The sequence below is a fragment of the Nelumbo nucifera genome, chromosome 2, assembly GCF_055504915.1.
Source record: "Nelumbo nucifera cultivar China Antique chromosome 2, China Antique-T2T, whole genome shotgun sequence".
In the NCBI taxonomy this organism is placed as follows: Eukaryota; Viridiplantae; Streptophyta; class Magnoliopsida; order Proteales; family Nelumbonaceae; genus Nelumbo; species Nelumbo nucifera.
This window is the reverse complement of record NC_142650.1, coordinates 34289486-34309449: the sequence shown is the minus strand read 5'-3', so window position 1 is coordinate 34309449 and position 19964 is coordinate 34289486. Positions and strand designations below refer to the sequence as shown.

Below are 19964 nucleotides of genomic sequence, written 5' to 3'. Positions count from 1 at the left end.
AGATCATTCACCCGCTCCTCCCCCTCCTCCTTTCCTTCCCCCACCGAATCCCCTAAGAACAAACAATCCAAGCTAAAAGGATCCCTGTTCTGATCTTTAGATAGAGCTTCATCTATCGCACTGCCTAAACTCCCACAGGCTTCCGAACTTTCATCATATTCAGAATCTGAGTCATAGCTTATCCGACCTTGGTCAGCCTCTTCCTTCTCTTCTATTCTACCTCTCGAATAGCGTGGGTTCGGGCGATCAGAAATGTTGTGTTTTTGCGCGTCGCCGGTTGTCCGTCGAACCCAGCACAGAGGACGGCGTCCTACTTTGCTCGCCAACTTAGCCCCTCCACAGTCGAGAGGGTGAGACCTGGACGATGATAGATGAATGTTTCCATCTATCATCGCCCCAAGCCTGCCCCGCCCCACGTGATGACTTAAGTTGTCACGTGGGCTTTTAAAACCAAGTGAAGGCTCACCCACTGACCCGTCCAGCCCAACCTTCCTTAAAGCCGGTTCAGAGAAAGACTTTGAGAACAAACGACTCTTTCCCATTTTAGCCACGTCAGCATAGGACGGGCCACCCTCTTTAAACAACCCCTCTTCAAAAAAATTTGAATTAGAAGCCTTAAGGGGAAAGCTTCGAGACTTGGGGCACCCCTGCAACGGTTCCCCTTCCTCTGTATTTCGCCCACACACATCAGGCTTTCCGGCCAGCCCCTGAAGGCCACGTGTACACCAACCTGCAAACTCATCAGTTCCTTCAACCTCTGTTCGTCTTCCCCAAAGCAAGGCTTCATCTTCTGAAGCTAACCAGACCTTGTACCAAGCACCTTCTGAGAGAACTTCGAAGGCCCGCGGCAAGTTCTCCGGCTTGATCCCAACAACCTTAAGTTCCACAGCTCTCAGGTTTCTTAAGTCAACCTCCAACAGATCTCCACCCAACGCTCTAACAATTTTCCTCAGTATTTGATCATTCCAAAGGTTGAAAGGAAGACCAAGAAGTTTAATCAAGAAGCTGCCGGCTCTAGATTCAACTTCGTTGCAATCTGGAGCCCAATTCTGGGCTTGAATCAAACTTCCTTCTACAAGGAAAGTAATGAAGATCAATTTCTTATCTCCAATATCTAATAAAGCTTTCTTTTCAGCAAAAGGCAGCAGCATTACATCTTCATCTAATACCAACCTCTCTGCAATTACTTCTAAAACTTTCATCCAATCTTCTATCACCTTGTCTGCCACTAGGACCACCCTCTTCTCCCAGCTCCCACTCCCTTCTTCCAAAGCTACTCGTCGGAGGACAATCGAGCTGGACACCAAAACTCCAGGGTAATGCTTAAAGCAGGGCACCTGATTACACAGGACAGAAAGATGACAATCCTTCAAGCAAGGGGCTTCTTCCACTCTCCCTTCAACCTCCAAGAGAAAAGCCTGAAGATTAAAAGCGAAGGAAGCCCACCCTCTCCGCTTCAGGCCTTCTGGAATACACAACACTTGCCTTTTGTTACTACCAAAGAGTTTGAAAACCATTATGAACCACCCTTTTCCATTCCTTTTTAGCACAGATTCGAATCTCTTGTTCTCACAGGTCAACGAGTTTCTCCAACCTTCTTCCCGTAAGGAATTGACAGTTCCATCTACAAAACCTTTCAACCACACACAGGCCTCCTCTGGTAGGAGAATCGTCGCCCTGCTCCCTTCTCTGATTTTCAAGTGAGCCTTCCCCTTTGTCCTTCCCTGCTCAAACAGGAAAGATTTGGCTTCAATGATCAACTCCAGTCTCCATTTCCCCGCCAGCTTGTACTTCCTCTCCTCTCCCATCTTTCTCACCTTCTTCTTCTTTTTATCAAGGTTCAAAATTTCGGAAGTGTCAATTGTTCAATCACACTAACGAAAGAGTGGCCTCAAAAACTATAGGATGGAAGGACTCTCTTCTCTCTCAAGCAAGAAAGGAGATTTCCATATTTTCCATTCTTCTCTCAAGCCAGTTTTCTATCTTCCCTAATAAGATTTCCATATTTCCAAATCCCCAGTGTGTTGTTATTCCAGAACAAACCAACAAGAGGTTGAACTTTTTGCTATTATCATCTCAGTTTTTAATGCACTTAATTTGCAGAATTTTAAGTTGTTGAGACAGGGACAAGAAATTTGTAATAGAATAGTGACGCAAACAGGGATATAAGAAATTTGATCAGTTGAAGGCTCTAGAAAACAACCATACATTGATGGTGCAATGCTAGAGAAGATAAAGGAAGATATTGTAGGATCAGTTCAAGTTTGCTTTGTGTATGCACTTCAAGATACCATTGTCTTGTGGAGTCATCTTGGGCAAAGAGAATAAATGAAATTTTGAGGGTAAAAGTTACCAACTCATAGTGAATGGTCTCGAGCATCTTCATTGTCAATTTATAGGAATTTGAAAGGGGTTAACAAATCTAGTTTGTAGATAAAGTATATATTGTGAGGTCATCTCCTCTCTATCCAGTTCTTAAAAAGAATGTCGTGGTTCAGCAGCCATCTTGGAGGTTCATTCAAGTCAAACTTTCACTAATGTTCCTTTAACAGTCTAGGTCCATCCATGTTTAGGGGAACCTTCAGGAACAGTTTCTATTAGAGAATCTAACTTCTAAAAGAATATTGGCCTCCTGAATGAGCTTAGATTTGCACAATCACTCCATCAATAACTATAATAAGGCCACAAGGTCATTACTTAATGTTTGTCCCAGCTATCTGGGGTCTTGGGAAGGGTGGACCTGGATATAGACCTAACCTGCATAAAGTGGCTACTCTCAGACTTGGAAACAAGCCTTCTCAGACTTGTCATCCAGGATTTTACCATCTACCAAGCAATGGCTGCTAACTGTAATAAGAATCAATCTATGAAATGCTATGCACTACCCATAGGGCTATCAAATGGATTGGATCATTGATTCAGATATAAACCTACTAATCCAAAAAGTAATGGTAAATCTGTCTATAATTGTATCAAATTCCAATCCACATTAATTGTATCCCATAAGATTAAACAAATACATAATTAACAAATTGGTGTATGTAACCTGCATCCAACTAACTGTGTTTTTTAACTAAGAAGTTGTAGATTCAAGTTTTGTGAAAGAGATTTGATTGAAGATAAAACATATATAAATTCAATTCAACCCTGTTCAGATGGAACCTTGATATTGTAAACTAGGTAACTGGATCAGATCACAAAATATCTAAATCCAGTCCAAATCTGGTCTGTTTACAGTTCTAGCTGTAGGCAAAGCAGTGAAAACTGGCAGCTATTTCAGATAGGGGTGCAACTTCTTCAAGCTTGGGTTGGTTGTTAAAATTTCAATGGGCCCAGCTCGAAGGTCCAAGCCTTAAGCGGTGTAAAATGCTTTGGGTCAACCGCCCCTAATTTCAGATCACCGGTGAAAATAAGACTCTTATCTTTTTTTTAACATAGAATTTTGTTATATGGCAACAGAAGCCAACAAAAGAACCCATTAAGGTTTTCTATCTTCTTTTTATTCTCTTTTTGTATATATGATGGTTGCCTTTGTAAAGTTGTAATGTGTCAAAATTCAAAAGTATATCATTGAAATTAAGGCAGATTTTCTTTTAAGCATGAGTTTATTTTGAAGTCTCACATATGCATACGAGTCTATTAGACTCTTTGGAGATAGTATAAAATCTCTACTTAAAACCCACAATTTGGATTAAAAGGAACAAATTTGAGCAAATATTTGCATTTGGTATTTTTTGCAATGGTGCCAACTCATACATCTTGTGGCCAACTCTCACAATTTCCTTGGTAAGCATTGATCTATTTTGCTTTAGGTCTTTAAAGACATCTAGACCTATCTATCACTGTGACTCTGTGATCTATGAGTGAGGATTTTCCCTTGAAAGAAATTATGATTTGAATGGAAGGTAAAAACTTACTAGCAATCAGAGTATAAATTTGTACAATTAAAGCTAGCCAAAACATGATGTTTGGAACTATGGTTGCACTTGGATCAGAGCAGAATTGGAATAGACAGTGGAATTGGGGGGGGATAAATTCCACAAGGCCACAAGTCTACATGTTCCATAGTTTGAGCCCATTTCTGCAGAGGGGATGAATTAGGCAAAATACATATTTTTAGTCTTTGAATTCTGCATATTACTGGAACTGAAATAACCAAGTGGAAGTTGACATTTGAATGACAGGAATTAGATTGCAATCCAGTTTGAAATCCATTCCCACATTCCAAGTAGAGCCCAAGAAAATATAAGAGTAAAACCAACAAACTTACCTGTCCAGCAATATAATCATTGAGAATTATGGGGAGGCCCCGTATCATTGCTTCTGCAATAGTCCCAGGTCCCGCCTGCAGATGCCATATTACAAATATAACTAAAAATATGAAAATTTTTCAAAAGAGAAGAACAAGTAAATCCACGACAGATTTACCTTTGTAATAATGCAATCACAGGCCCCCATACATTCCTCCATTTTAGTGACAAATCCCTTCACCTGAAAATGAATTCCATTTCTACTATAAGACAACCACTTTTTGAATGAAAAGAGGTAATAGATGAAAAATGTAGTCCAGTGAGATGATAAGGAACTAAGTTTGAATGTCATCCATGCAACTGCCCCCTCCCCCCTCCCCCACCATTGACCAATATTGACCACTTATTTGGAGGCAACTCTTGGACTAACCATATATCTGGATAAGACCAATGGCTTGAAACTGGACCAGACATCAAAACAGAAAGGGGGAATGTTTTTTCCATTTCAACCAGCAGTTCAACCTCAAATTTTCCAGTTTATCCACAGTTCTCATTGGACTGGAAATGCATCCATTCTGATTCAACCAATTTCATCTGGTCTGATCTGGTTTGAAAACATTGACATGGGAGTTTCGAAACAAACTGATCTAAGCAATTTGCAATTATGGTAATATAAACAGACATGGAAATTCTAATTGGCACTACCATCTCTAAACAAGCTATTATCACACAAAAGAAACACTTCCACTGACCAAAGAAATAAAAAAGGAAGGAAATGGTTCAAGTAGGCGATCAAGACTACAATCAGCCTTGAATCCTAATGGATTTCAGATTAGAAAAGGTAGAAGAAAAGTAAGGAAAATAAGAAAAGAGAGGAGAAGAACAGGAGAACACAAAGATTTGAAAGGAGGGACAGATTCTCCAATTGATCTGCCGCCGCCACTCTCTTAGTATTTATAGGTTATGTTCAGTACATAGAGGAAAGGACAGATCTGCCCTTAATACTTACATGACAAATAAAGCAAATAACAAACTGAAATAAATAACAAGCTGACCACCAACTAACACTAACATGACTGAAACAAATAATTGCACATACTGTCCTACGAACACAGTGGGGACCACAGCTGTGGGGCCCACATCAGTGTTCTCTACACTCCCCCTCAAGTTGGGAATAGATATTTATCATTCCTAGCTTGGATAGGTCTGCCTCTAACTTCTTCCTTGGTACAGCCTTGGTTAGGATATCTGCGAGCTGCATGTTGGATGTGATATACAGGAGACACACTTCCTGTGATGAGACCCTCTCTCGGACAAAATGTCGATCAACTTCGATATGCTTAGTTCTGTCATGCTGCACCGGATTGTGAGCTATATTAATAGCCGCCTGATTATCACAATACAGCATCAAGGGCTTCTCATAATCAATACCCAACTCTTCAAGTAGTGATCTCAGCCATAGAATTTCAGCCACTCCGTTAGCCATTGACCTCTATTCAGCTTCAGCACTAGAGCGGGAAACAACACTTTGTTTCTTACTCCTCCAAGAGACAAGGTTACCTCCCACAAGGGCACAATATCCAGAGGTAGACCTCCTGTCATCAGCACTCCCAGCCCAATCAGCATCTGTATAGACCTCCACCTTCATGTGATTATCGTTCTTGAACAGTATACCCCTACCCGGGCATCTCTTCAAGTATGCTAATATTCTCTCTGCCGCAAGAAGATGAGCAGTTCTAGGGGAATGCATGTACTGGCTGACAACACTAACTACATAACTGATATCTGGCCGAGTGAGGCAGAGATATAGGAGCTTTCCAACCAACCGTTGGAACATAACTTTGTCTTCAAGAGGCTCCCCGCCCTCTGCACTGATCTTGTGATTCAGTTCAATGGGTGTATCAACAGGCTCGACACCTAACTTTCCAGTTTCCGCCAACAGATCTAGAACATATTTTCTCTGAGAGATAAAGATCCCTTGTTTAGATCTAGCAACATCAATACCCAAAAAGTACCGTAGTGCACCAAGATCTTTCACCTCAAACTCTTGATGAAGGAGCTATTTGAGGGACTCAATCTCACTACTATTATTTCCTGTCACTACAATATCATCCACATATACAGCAAACAAGGTCAAAGAGGAGTCCACCCTTTTAATGAACAGTGTATGATCTGGTTGGGCCTGTACATAACCGAATTTTCCAAGGGCTAGTCTGAATCTATCAAACCAAGCTCTAGGTAACTGCTTTAATCCATACAATGCCTTATTCAGTTGGCAAACCTTCTTACCTGTCTCTGTATCATAGAATCCAGGAGGCAACTGCATGTAGATCTCTTCCTGTAAGTCTCCATTCAGAAAAGCATTTTTAACATCCATCTAGAACAAGGGCCAAGAATAACTTGCTGCAAGGGATAATAGAACTCGGATGGTGGTCATCTTGGCTACCGAGGCAAAAGTCTCCAAGTAGTCTATACCATAAGTCTGGGTGAACCCCTTTGCAACCAGCCGGGCTTTGTACCTTTCAATGGAGCCATCAGCATTATGCTTCACAGTAAATACCCATCTACATCCAACTGGCTTCTTTCCTTTGGGTAGGTCAACTAGCTCCCAAGTGTTATTTTTCAACAGGGCATCCATTTCAACTTGCATTGCATCTTTCCACTCTGGAACTGATAAGGCTTCTTGCACTATTCTGGGAATAGGGACATTGGCAATGGAAGTGAGATAGGACCTGTAAGAGGGAGATAGGTGATCATAGGATAAAAACTGGGAAATGCAGTGAGCTGTAGATGTGGTGCGATGCCATTTCCCTTTACGGACGGCAATAGGGAGGTCAAGGTCATCCGCAGGAGGGGAAGTGGCAACAGTGGAAGGTGTCTCAGTGGGCCCTAGGACTGTAATACCTGGATCTAGAGCCGTAGAAGGAACTAGAGCTGGCCTGGACTGCCGATGACCGGGATCAACTTGCCTGCATTGCCTGTGATAGACTTTCAACTCCCGATCCCTCTGACCACCCTCACCATTACAGCCTTCATCACCCAATGGAATAAGTAAAGGAACAGCCTCAGATGTGTTAACCCCACTCTCATTGCTCTCCCCTTGAGGAAAAAGACCCAAATCCCCACTCTCACTGCTCTCCCCCTGAGGAGAAACCCTAAGATAATAGGGTGTCTCCTCAAAGAAGGTGACGTCCATGGACAAACTTCCTCCCGGAAACAGGATCATAGCAGCAATAACCCTTTTGAGTTTGTGCATAATCGAGGAAAATGCATTTGGAGGCCTTAGGGTCAAACTTGGAATGATGGGGCCCGAGAAGCTGAACGAAGCAAGTACAACCAAAGGTTTTAAGAGGAACAGTAAACGACTCTTCGTCTGGGTATAGAAGTGTAAAAGCGGGTTTCATATCAAGGACCCGGGAAGGAACCCGATTAATGAGATATACTGCTGTGAGGATAGCATCACCCCATAAGCGAATACGTACATTGGAAGTAAACATAATGCTTCTAGCCACCTCTAAGATGTGCCTATTCTTCCTTTCGGCAACCCCATTCTACTGTGGTGTATGAGGACAAGTGCTCTGGTGAATAACCCCATGATTAAGGAGGTAAGAAGTTAATGGCTTAGCAAAGTATTCTTTTGCATTATCGAATCTGAGAATTTTGATTTTGGCCCCAAACTGGGTTAGAATCATCTGATGAAAGTTTTGGGTCAGAGCGGGAACCTCATCTCGAGAACGCATTAGATAGACTCAAGAAAACCGGGTATAGTCATCAACAAACAACAGAAAATAGCTGTACCCACCCATAGAAGGGATGTGATATGGCCCCCAAACATCAGTATGCACAATATCAAAAGAATTATTACTCCTTTTATTACTCAAAGAATAAGATGTTCTACAGTGTTTGGCAAGCTCACAACTCTCACATCTCAACTTCGACATCTCAACAGACTCAAATAAAGTAGGAAAGAGACTCTTCAAAGACCGGAAAGATAAATGACCTAATCGATTATGCCAAAGCATAACCGGACTCACAAATTGAGAAACAAAGGACTTCTTATCCATTGGCTCTTCCCAACGAGAACTCTCTCCAAGCAGATAGATCCCATTCGTCTCACGGCCAGTCCCAATCACCTTCCTCGTCTCCAAGTCCTGAAAAACACATCGGTTAGGGAAAAAGATTACTGAACAGTTCATATGTTTGGTAATACTACTAACTGAAAGTAGGTTAGTATCAAGCTTAGGAGCATGCAAGACAGAAGATAAAGAGATGGTATCAGATAACTTGATGTCACCCTTGCCAGAAATGGGAACAAGAGAGCCATCAGCAATGGATACTTTATCTCTACCAGGGGATGAGTGATATGTAGTGAACCAGGATGGCAAGCTAGTCATATGGTCAGATGCACCTGAATCTATTACCCAACAGTGTTCAATATTACTTGGAGCTGAAACATGGTAGGCTGAGGCTCGAGTACCTGAATGTGCAAATGTAGATGTGGCAGGGGCTGATGGTGACTGAGATGGCTGAGCTGAACTCCCAACTTCCTTTTCCAACTGTATTAGGGCAGCCCGAACCGCGGCTAAGGTCTCTAGGGGTGTGCCTTTTGTGCCTGACGAGGATGCTGAATCATTATTCATAGCCACATGAGCATTACCCTTCTTATTTCTCAGTTTTGCTGGGACCAAATGAGGGTGCAGCTTCCAACAAGTATCTTTTGTATGCTTGGGTTTCTTGCAATGTTCACATACCAAATCCCATTTGTCTTCCTTCTTCTTGTCCCTTTCTGTGTCACCCCCTAACTTAGGTTTAACAGCTGCCAAGGCTGGGGAAAAGGGTTGAGGTTGCATCATAACTTTCCTCCTAGTCTCTTCACTATGCACCAGGGAGTATGCTTGAGAGAGGGTCACACTATCTATGGTCAGTATTTGTTGCCTCACAATGTCATAATCTGAATTCAAGCCAGCCAGTAATTCAAATACCCTATTCGTCTCGACTTGCTTTCTATAAGTCTGTGCATTTTTGGGACTTTCCCACTCAAGAGTCTCTAGATGATCAATTTCATACCACAGGGATTTCAAGGTAGAGAAGTAGACAGGAATTGGTTTCTCTCCTTGTTTAAGACTATTCACTTCACATTTCAGTTCATAGGCTCTGGCAACGTTAAGGGGTTGGGAATAGGTTTCTTTCATAACATCCCATATCTCCTTGGTTGTCTTTGCCCACAAGTAATTTCGGTTGATATGTGGCTGCATAGAGTTACACAGCCATGTCATAACCAAGTAGTTCTCTTGAACCCACTTGGTATACATTGGATCCTCCTTGGAAGGTTCTTTCACATCTCCCAAGAGGTAACATAGTTTTCCCCTTCCCCCAATAGCCATCATGGCTGATTGGGCCCATTCCAAGTAGTTTGACCCGTCAAATCTCACAATTGTAATCTGAAACCCAGTTTCAGATACACTACCATAACTGTTGTTCCCAAAACTACCTTCTCCCTGATTTTTAAACTCCATTCTTGGTCAAGAATCAGTAGTTACGAACTATTAGGGTTACTACAACAGAAAACAGCACTTGAACAGTCGATCACAATCAGAAATTAGTATGGAATCAATGCAGGTCTGATCTGAAACCAATTTGTAATCACGGTATATGCATGAAACTAGTGCAAGTCTGATCTGAAACCAATCGGCAATCATAGTATATGCATGAAACCAGTGTAAATCTGATCTGAAACCTATCGGCAATCACAGTACCAAGCAGTCCGTACAAGTTTTCACCCCCTAAAAGAGCTCGGAACCAAGAGACAGGTCTGAAACCAGCTTAGAGAGCAATCTGAGATGCTAGAACAGAATTAGGGTTTTAATCGTAGGTCAGAAATAAGTGCTTAGCCGCACTTTCCAAGGGGTTCACAATTAGGTCTTGCTGTAGGGTCAATGTGAAACCCTAAAAACTGATCACCTCTGAGAGAAAACCCTTAAAACGAACACTTTCCAAGAAGATAAAAGAGTTCAGCCCAACAGTTAGGTCTTGCCGTAGGGTTAATGTCAAACCCTAGAATAGATCAACTCTGAGAGAAAACCCTAAAAACAGTTCGGCCGCTCCTTCTAGGTCCAACCTATCTTGACTGATAGCAATCTCTAGAAAATAAATAAGACTTACCCAGAGAATTCTGTTCGCTACCTTCTAACGTTGCCTGAACCCTAGCCTTCTCTGATTCTTCCTAGTTACCAACACTCTGCAAGCCATGCCAAGTCTTCGAACAGCTGCTAAACTCTTCTGGTAACCTCCAAGAATCAGCCAATGAACACTTCTTTATAAACTTCCAGCCCTAGATAGTTCTCATGTGGTCGGCTGGACTAGACTCACATGAGAAGCCCTAGATAGGCTCTGATACCAAGTAGGCGATCAAGACTACAATCAGCCTTGAATCCTAATGGATTTCAGATTAAAAAAGGTAGAAGAAAAGTAAGGAAAAGAAGAAAAGAGAGGAGAAGAATAGGAGAACACAAAGGTTTGAAAGGAGGGACAGATTCTCCAATTAATCTGCCGCCGCCACTCTCTTAGTATTTATAGGTTATGTTCAGTACATAGAGGAAAGGACAGATCTGCCCTTAATACTTACATGACAAATAAAGCAAATAACAAACTGAAATAAATAACAACTGAAATAACAAGCTGACCACCAACTAACACTAACATGACTGAAACAAATAATTGCACATACTGTCCTACGAACACAGTGGGGACCAGATCAGTGTTCTCTATAGTTCAAACTCAAAATCTCAATATAGTTTAAATATTGGTTTCAGGTCTGACATTTTGGCCTTGCTAACCAGCAAGGACTTACTTGGCTTCAGGTTGAGTAACTTCAACTCAGTCTAAGTTCAGGTCAGTTTCCAGCAGGTCAGACCTCAACCCCAATAAAATATTATAATGTTAAAATGATGCAACCACATTACTACCTACCCAAATTTCACTTTGAAATTTTGATTCATTTAAAATTTCAACAGGGTAAAGAGGAACTGGTTTTAAATGGTAAAAGTTGTAACAGAGGCCCTTTATAGAAGTTAAGCCCAAAGCATACCTGAACAGGAATCTTCCAGTTGATTGAACATAATCTGTTTGCAAGTTTTTTATTGCGGCCACAAATCACAAGAATTTGGCCTATTGGTTCCCCAAGATTTTTGTCATACAATGCATTTCCAAGCGCCCGAGCAGTAGCCTCAATTGGACCCATGCCTTCTCCACCTCCCATAAGTAATACAGCAGGAAGATCTTCATCCATTCCCAGCTCCCTCCTTAATTCAACCTAGTTATAAATAAGAAAATAGGCCAAATGTTTACAACATATACATCAATCAAATTTAAGGTAACAATCTAAGATGGCAAAATCTAAGCCAAAACAAATCCACTGTCATAACCCTTTCTTCAACATTCATCATGTCAAATGTATGTGATAGATCAGGTAGTAATATTAACCAAAAGAAGGTCCACAATGGGGAGGTCAGTCAGATCTCTATTTTCTCTACATGGAGTTTGAGAGGATCACGGAAGCAGGAGACTCCAAGCTAGTGATCTGTTTGATTAGAGACACCCATTATGGACCAATTATGGACCATTGAGGCCGAGTCACTTAACGATGATCTTTCTAGAAAAAAAATTCCCTGAGGGCTGAGGGCTGAGCTATTCCAGGACCAGCATTTTTTTTATAGGAAACGGTAACTTTCATTAGAGAATTGAAAAGATTACAGGATTACAGCATTGCAGAGCAATTGTACATCTTTGGTTTGTTGTTTTCCACTTTAGTGGTTGTTTTAAACTTTTAACTTTGTATTGCTGCTTCTTGGTGACTATTATTGTCCCCCATTGTCTGAGGCCACAAGCCTCTGCATTTCTTTGTGCTCAATATTTTCTTTTTGTTATTTTTCAAGAGGAAACCTCTTGTTATTGATAAAAGAATATTATTATAGGGCAGGATAACTAAGATGCCAAAATACAGGAATCGATAAGGACTGGGATGGGAAAAGTGGGTAAGACTCTTCAATTCTCAAAATCCAAGGAACAGACTGCAGATAAGAATATCTCAGTCTGTTATATTGATACTGTCCTTTTAGTTTTTAAGCTACATATTCTTCAAGACTTGTTACCTGTCAGCTAAATGAAAGTCCTAACATTTATGAGGTTCATTATAGTGAATCGATTTGTTGTGTCATCATTAGTATCATATCATGTTGAGCTGAGTATGCTAAGCATGTAAGATAGACCTGATAATATTAGCAAGATGCAGTACATCTAGAAGAAGCATTAAATAGAGGCTGCCAAGCCCCTGAGATATTTATAGCATCAGTTTATATGGAAACGGTAAATTGTCCTTATGATATGCCCAACATATCTTAGCCATCCTTACTAAAAATTGTTATGCAAGATACATAGGATAGAATGAGTAATAAAAGAATCAAAGGCAATTCAAAAAGGATGGCTGTCAACCTTAGGTCGAACAGGCTTAACAAAAGAAGGTCGCACAGGAAGGCCATAAACTTTAATTTGAGAAGGCTGAAGGCCAGCTTTCGATGCTCTTTTTGCCACCTCTGTTGTTGGGCAGTAGCATCTTGTGACAAGCTTGTGAAACCTGGCCAAAACAATGACCAAATGAAAGATGGACATGATTTACAAGAGAAATGAGCAATTGGAGGAACACTAAATACAAATGCAGATCATACCATGTAGGATGACAAGTGCTTAAATCTGTAACAACTGTTGTAAATACAATCTTCTTCAGAAGACCCTTTCCCTTCAGTATACGAAGTGGAACATGTTGCATCAGGGGATGCACACTGATAATAATATCTGGCTGGTATTTCATCAGTCCTTTTGCAACCTCTCTGTAGAGAAATACAATATAGAATCAACAGACATGTATCAAAAGGTTCATGGAACTTATCAAGTCACCGCAGCCAGATGCAGAAACAAGGTTTTGTAAACGCATGCATATATAGGATACACTACAGTAAATTTAAGCACATGTGGTTTATGTAAAAATACAGGATGATGTAAAACAGTTGAAGGAAATAGGCCATGACTTTAGAGTTTAGACTGAAGAAGTATGATCATGTCATTTGGGATTACATGAGAATAATCTGAGGAGGAAATGTAGGGCTTATTCTATATTGCCAGGACTGAAACATTAGAAATCTGAAATCTAATTTAGGGTTTATTTGGTCTGAAAGTTCATTGGTAAAATCTTGGTCAGTCAAGTGTGAGAATGCAGGTTTGAGTCTGAGAACGGCCACTTTGTGCAAAAAAAAAATGCCAATGGTTAGAATGTATCCAGTCCACCCTTCCCAAGACCCCAGATAGCTGGGAACAACATTGGGTAATGATAAAGTTCAGACCTGCACCAGAATTCAGTAAGCAATAACAGTAGCAGAAAACTAAAAAGGATAGAGAGAGAAGAAGAAGAGAAGAGAAGAGAGAAGGAAAAACTGGTTCGAACTAGAGAGAGTTCTATTCTCTCTAGTCGGTCAGATTGTATTTATACTTTTCTAATGAAAAACAAAAGGTCAGTTGTGCCCCTATTTAAGTATGGGACACATCACTTAACTTAAACATGACACCTCACACCAAACATAAACAAATTGACAAAACTACTCCTATACAGTCGACACTAACACTCCTCCTCAAGCTGGTGAGTATATATCATATAGTTCCAACTTGTTACATATGTAGCCCACTCTTCCTTGACTCAACCCTTTGGTGAATAAGTCTGCCCATTGATTTCCTGTGTTAACATATGCAATGGCTATCACTCCACTTAGCACCTTCTCCCTCACAAAGTGACAATCAATTACTATATGTTTTGTTCTCTCATGAAAAATTGGATTAAAAGAGATGTGGACTGCAGCTTGGTTGTCACAATAAAGCTTCATTGAAGTGTCAATTGAGTACCTCATCTCCTATAGAAGATTTCTCAACCACAATAGCTCACAAGTTGTATGTGTCATGGTTTTGTATTCAGCTTCTGCACTACTTCTTACCACCACTGTTTATTTCTTACTCTTCCATGTCACCAAATTACCCCCAAGAAAGGTATAATAACCTGTAGTGGACCTTCTGTCAGATACAGAACCAGCCCAATCAGCATCGGTGTATCCTTCTATTTCAATATTTCCTCCACTTTTGTATAACAAGCCACAACCAAGAGCTCCCTTCAATTACCTTGCAATCCTTAAAACTGCATCCCAATGTGGAACCCAAGGATTTTGCATAAACTGACTCACCACACTAACTATAAATGAAATATCTGGCCGAGTAATGGTTAGGTAGTTTAGTTTACCCACCAACCGCCTATACATTCCGGGATCTTCAAACTCCTCACCCACATCACTACTCAATTTGATATTTGGTTCCATAGGTGTTTCAACTGGTTTAGCACCTAGAATTCCTATTTCCTCCAACAAATCAAGAACACACTTCCTCTTACACAAATTAATACCGTTCTTAGACCTTGCTACTTCTATCCCCAAGAAATATTTTAATTTACCAAGGTCCTTTGTTTGGAAGTGCTACTCAAAAGGCCAATCAAGTTAGTTAAGAAACCCAAAAGGCCAATCAAAAAAAAACAAGAACACACTCAAAAGAACAGAGAAGAGATAAAGAAGTCATGTCCATTTCGGAGAGGTTAGAATTTCTGTTGGGTTTCTTGACAGATATTGGGCAGGCTTTTTAATGTTATTGGGTTGTAATGTATTCTTGTTTTATGTGTGGGGATTTGATAGAAGGATTAGTCTTTATGCTATCAAAGCTTTTGTTAGTTCCTTCTGAGTTTTTTCTTTGGGTTGACTTTTCTCTCGAGTGATTGCTTATAGCCTTTCTTGTAATTCTTTTTCTTTTAATAAATTTTCTTTTATCTTCAAAAAAATAATACTATACAAAAGTTGTACATGTCAAGAGTTTATCTCAATTTCACAAAATATAGTTACTGATAATGATCTTAGTTTAAAAATCAGCTAAAATAGAAAAGCTTGGTATTAGCGTCTCAAGGTCAATATCCGCCCCTTGAAAAGAATGCCAAGAGACCATACTGCTCTCACAACATAACTAAACACCCAAAGAAAAGACCCTATAAGCCAGCTGTTTGATTTAGAGAATTAAACAACAAATAAACAATCAAAAAAGGAAACAGTAAACTCCTATTACAATATTTTTTTAAGACAAATAAAGAAAAAAAATATTAAGAAAGAAGAAAGAGATGAATTCTTTTCCTGCTCCTCCCCAGAACTATCCTCCTCATCACTTTCAGCCTATAAAAGAACCTATATATTCTAAGAATGAACTCTTGAATTTTGTAAGTGGTTTGTTGACCACACAAACAGGTAAAAATCCAAGATCCAAGACACAATACATTACATCATAGAGACTAAACTTTTCACATAGAAAAAATCAAATTTAAGAGTGTTTTTTTATAAGTAAAAAAAAGAAAATTTCATTAAAAGGAAGAACAAAATGACAATCTGGATAGGTGATAAGAGAGTTTATGCCTTTATGGAAGAATTCATGTTATATGTATTAGAAAATAGATGGCTTGCACCAATAATTCAACCTAACTAAAAGGAGGAATGAAATGGCTCTGCAAGTTGATTAAATATAAAGAAAAATACATGCACTTGTGTTGTCATCTAGCTGTCAACTGATTTTTATTTTCTTTTTAGAGATGACTCAGATGAGAGCATGTAGAACATTGCATGGAACGTGCAATCAAGCATAGAATGAAGTCTTGGAAACTTTAACTGCAAAATCTGTCAAGCATAAATCCTAACCATACTGCCATGTACTCCAAGGACTTGTTATAACATCCATCAGCTATCTAATGTTAAAATTTAACACTTAAGAAAATTGTGTTTTATTCGTTTCTGTATCGAGTTCATTGGTATTACACCAAAAGACATACTATAGAACTATTCTAGACAGAAAAAGCCTCTAGGTGTCAACTAGAAAAGAATGTGTTGGTTGCTATGATACCTTTCAAGCTACCAAAAGGTAAGCTAATTTTAAAATCCAGCATTTAACAAATTTCCGGTCTTTTCCTTTTAAACTAAGCATGGTTCTAGGGACAGGAACTCCATGCCATACTTAAGGAGTGCAGATAACTGGGGACATATGAATGTGGACAACTTGATTATTGAAGGGATTCCAAGGTGGTGCGCTGGTTAGGGAATCCAGGGAATATTGTTTGGGACATCAACATGGTTAATATGCACTGTGTACCATGAAATTGTGCAAATCAAAATAACAATTAGAAGGTTCATCAATTTTACAATCATAATTGTCAAGGCGACCGCCTAGGCGGCAAGGCGCCCTTAGAGGCTCGCCTCGCCCAGTCGCCAAGAAGTTTTGCATACTGTGTAATAAAATACTTTTATATTGTTATTTTTTTTAGATTATAATTATAAAATAGACATTATTAAAGAAAAATATTCATTTTTTGTGTTTATGAACTAATTTATTTTTATTATTTTCTTATTTGTTAGGGCTTAATCAACACAAACATTGCTAACTTCTGTATTGAACCCTCAATGACTTCAAAATCTGAACCAATAAGTGAGGGATTGATGGGCCACGAAGGTCGAACAGGGTGCCTACGCGCAACCCAAAGTACGTAGAATAAAAGCCATCATGCATGGCCCATGCAATGGCCCAGTAGAGCAGGAATCGGTCAAGGAGGTCAAGTTGCTAGCCACAAGAACCAGTCAAGAAGTTAGGTTGTTAAGTTGTTGATTGTTAGTTTTCCATGGCATGAGAATCGGCCAAATAGGTTAGTTTGTTATTCTTGTTAATTTGTTATTATGAGATGGCATAGGGATCGGCTATGTAGTTAGAAGGCTAATCCCTTACTTTGAGGCTATCTTAGTGGTAGACAGTTAGAATTTCTTGTATTTAAGCACCATCCAACCACATGGATGGGTAGTTGAAAGTTAAATAAACCTTACAGTTTTATTCTCACCTTAAGAAGAATAGTCTTTCCTTTCTAGCTTTGACTGGGACCTATTATTGGTATCAGAGCTAGGCACCATGGCCACTAACAAAGAGAGAATAGAGAGTTTGGAAGCTGGGTTCGAGGGACTCCAAGCAAATTTGAGCAGGCTCGAGTCAGGTGTTAATGACAAGTAACACCAGCTCGAGGCAGCTATTAGTAGGATGTCCGAAGCCTTGTTGACTCGGCAGGAACCATCTCTGAGCCACGCTAATGGTCACAGCGGACAGTCCTCCTCCGGACCTTCTCGTGACAATACAGAAGAAGGACGACCCATGTTCTCCTCGAAATTAGCCAAGCTCGAGTTTCCCAAGTATTCCGATGATGACCCAACCGAATGGTTCGCCCGTGTTGACCAATTCTTCGAATACCAGCACACCGAGGAACCACAGAAGGTATCACTCGCCTCCTTCCATTTGAAGAAGCAAACCAATGGTGGCAATGGTTACGTCGGGCCTATCGCGAAGACAGAAAGGAGGTAACGTGGAAGATTTTTGTAGAAGAACTCTGGGCTCATTTCGGCCCAACTGACTGCGAAGACTTCGATGAGTCGTTATCAAAAATACGACAAATGGAGTCTCTGCAGGAGTATCAGAAGGAATTCGAAAGATTGGGCAATAGGGTGCACAGATGGACCCAAAAGGCGTTGGTGGGTACGTTCATGGGAGGTCTCAAAACGGACATAGCCGACGGGATTCGGATGTTTAAACCGAAATCCTTGAAGGAAGCTATCAGCCTGGCACGAATGAAGGATGAACAGCTGCGTCGTCATGAGAAGACCCTGCATACAGCCACCAGGACCGCCGGTGACTCTTTCCTGACAAAGACGAAGACGACTACATCACTGAAGCGTCTTTCTTGGACAGAGATGCAGAGGAGGCATGTTCAAGGTCTGTGTTTCAACTGCGACGAGAAATTTGGGCCCGAACACAAATGCAAGGGGCCGCAGCTGTTACTACTCACCGGAGACGGCTAGAACCATGCGTATCACGACCAAGGTAGGATACCACGAACTGATTGTTCTTATCGATAGTGGATCCACCCAAAACTTCATCAACAACAGAATAGCCGAACTGCTGCAATTACCGGTAGTGCCTACCGAGCCCTTCAATGTCAAAGTAGCCAATGGCAAACCCCTTAAGTGCCGAGGAAGATTTGAAAATGTGCACGTCTTACTACAAGGTATCCCGTTCACCTTAACGCTTTATTCTTTACCACTGATTGGGTTGGATATGGTACTAGGAATCCATTGGCTCGAGCAATTGGGCACAGTGGCATGTGATTGGAAGAAAATGACGATGGAGTTTTCTTGGGCCAACCAACACCGGCTGTTGAAGGGGATCGACAACCAACCGATTCAGCCTGCATCCTTCAAAGCAATCTCAAAGGGGATAAAGCAGGGACATTCGCTATTTGCCGTCTGTCTCCAAGCAGTCACGGAAGAAGTGTCACCACAACTACCCCCAGATATGCAGCAACTACTGGCCGAATACAAGACCTCTACCAAGAGCCCACACAGCTGCCACCACGGAGAGAGATCGACCACCGCATCAATCTCAAAAAAGGAACGGAACCCGTCAATGTCCGCCCGTACAGGTATGCCTATTTCCAAAAAGCTGAGATAGAAAAACAAATACAGGACATGTTACGGTTGGGGCTAATACGATCTAGCACAAGTCCCTTTTCTTCCCCTGTCTTGCTAGTTAAAAAGAAGGATGGGACTTGGCGTTTCTGTACCGATTACAGGGCACTCAATGCCGTGACCATTAAGGATCGATTTCCTATTCCAACTGTCGACGATATACTAGATGAACTATATGGAGCCTCCTTTACTAAACTTGATTTACGGTCCGGATACCATCAGGTACGGATCCACCCACATGACATTCATAAAACGGCATTTCGCACACACAATGGTCACTATGAGTACTTGGTTATGCCCTTTGGCCTGTGTAATGCACCTTCCACCTTTCAGGCTATTATGAATTATGTTTTCCGTCCCTATCTCCGAAGGTTTGTGCTAGTTTTCTTTGATGATATTCTTATTTATAGCCCCAACTGGAGCATGCATCTTGAACATGTTAGAACAGCTTTTGAGGTTTTAAGGCATCACCAATTTTTTATCAAGTTTAGTAAATGTATATACGGCCAGCCAGAAGTGGAGTACCTGGGACACATTGTCACTTCCCAAGGGGTCAAAGTAGACCAAGGGAAAATTGAGGCTATGCTTAAATGGCCTCAACCCACTCATGTTACTGACTTGCGCGGCTTCTTAGGCCTTACAGGATATTACAGGAAGTTCGTCCGCAACTATGGGATCATCGCTCAACCCCTCACTAATCTTCTCAAAAAGGGTGAATTTCGATGGACCACCGAAGCCCAAGAGGCATTTACAGCCTTGAAGAAAGCAATGACCACGACCCCCACGCTAGCAATGCCTAATTTTGATGAGCCTTTTATCATTGAGTCAGATGCATCCGGGGCAGGTATTGGAGCAGTATTGACGCAACATGAACGACCCATAGCATTCATGAGCCGAGCTCTGGGCGTCAACAAACAAACTTGGTCCACCTATGCCAAAGAGATGCTCACCATTGTTCAGGCAATACGGACATGGCGACCTTACTTGTTGGGCCGAAAATTTTACGTCCAAACCAATCAGCACAGCCTCAAGTATCTCT

The 19964-nt window shown here is 40.9% G+C and overlaps 1 protein-coding gene across 2 annotated transcripts in view; it reads right to left on the bottom strand.

Annotated features, from left to right (window-relative positions):
* Positions 1-19964, bottom strand: part of LOC104589849 (monogalactosyldiacylglycerol synthase, chloroplastic-like) — a 29451-nt gene that overhangs the window by 5662 nt on the left and 3825 nt on the right. The window contains exons 3-7 of one of the 2 annotated variants that reach the window (XM_088898448.1): positions 12974-13131; positions 12741-12882; positions 11338-11562; positions 4429-4491; positions 4271-4345 (exon numbers count right to left, since the gene is read on the bottom strand). In XM_088898448.1, the coding sequence (XP_088754574.1) occupies positions 4271-4345; positions 4429-4491; positions 11338-11562; positions 12741-12882; positions 12974-13131 (663 nt within the window). The remainder of the gene's footprint in view (positions 1-4270; positions 4346-4428; positions 4492-11337; positions 11563-12740; positions 12883-12973; positions 13132-19964) is intronic. The other variant, XM_088898449.1, reaches the window with a different exon arrangement.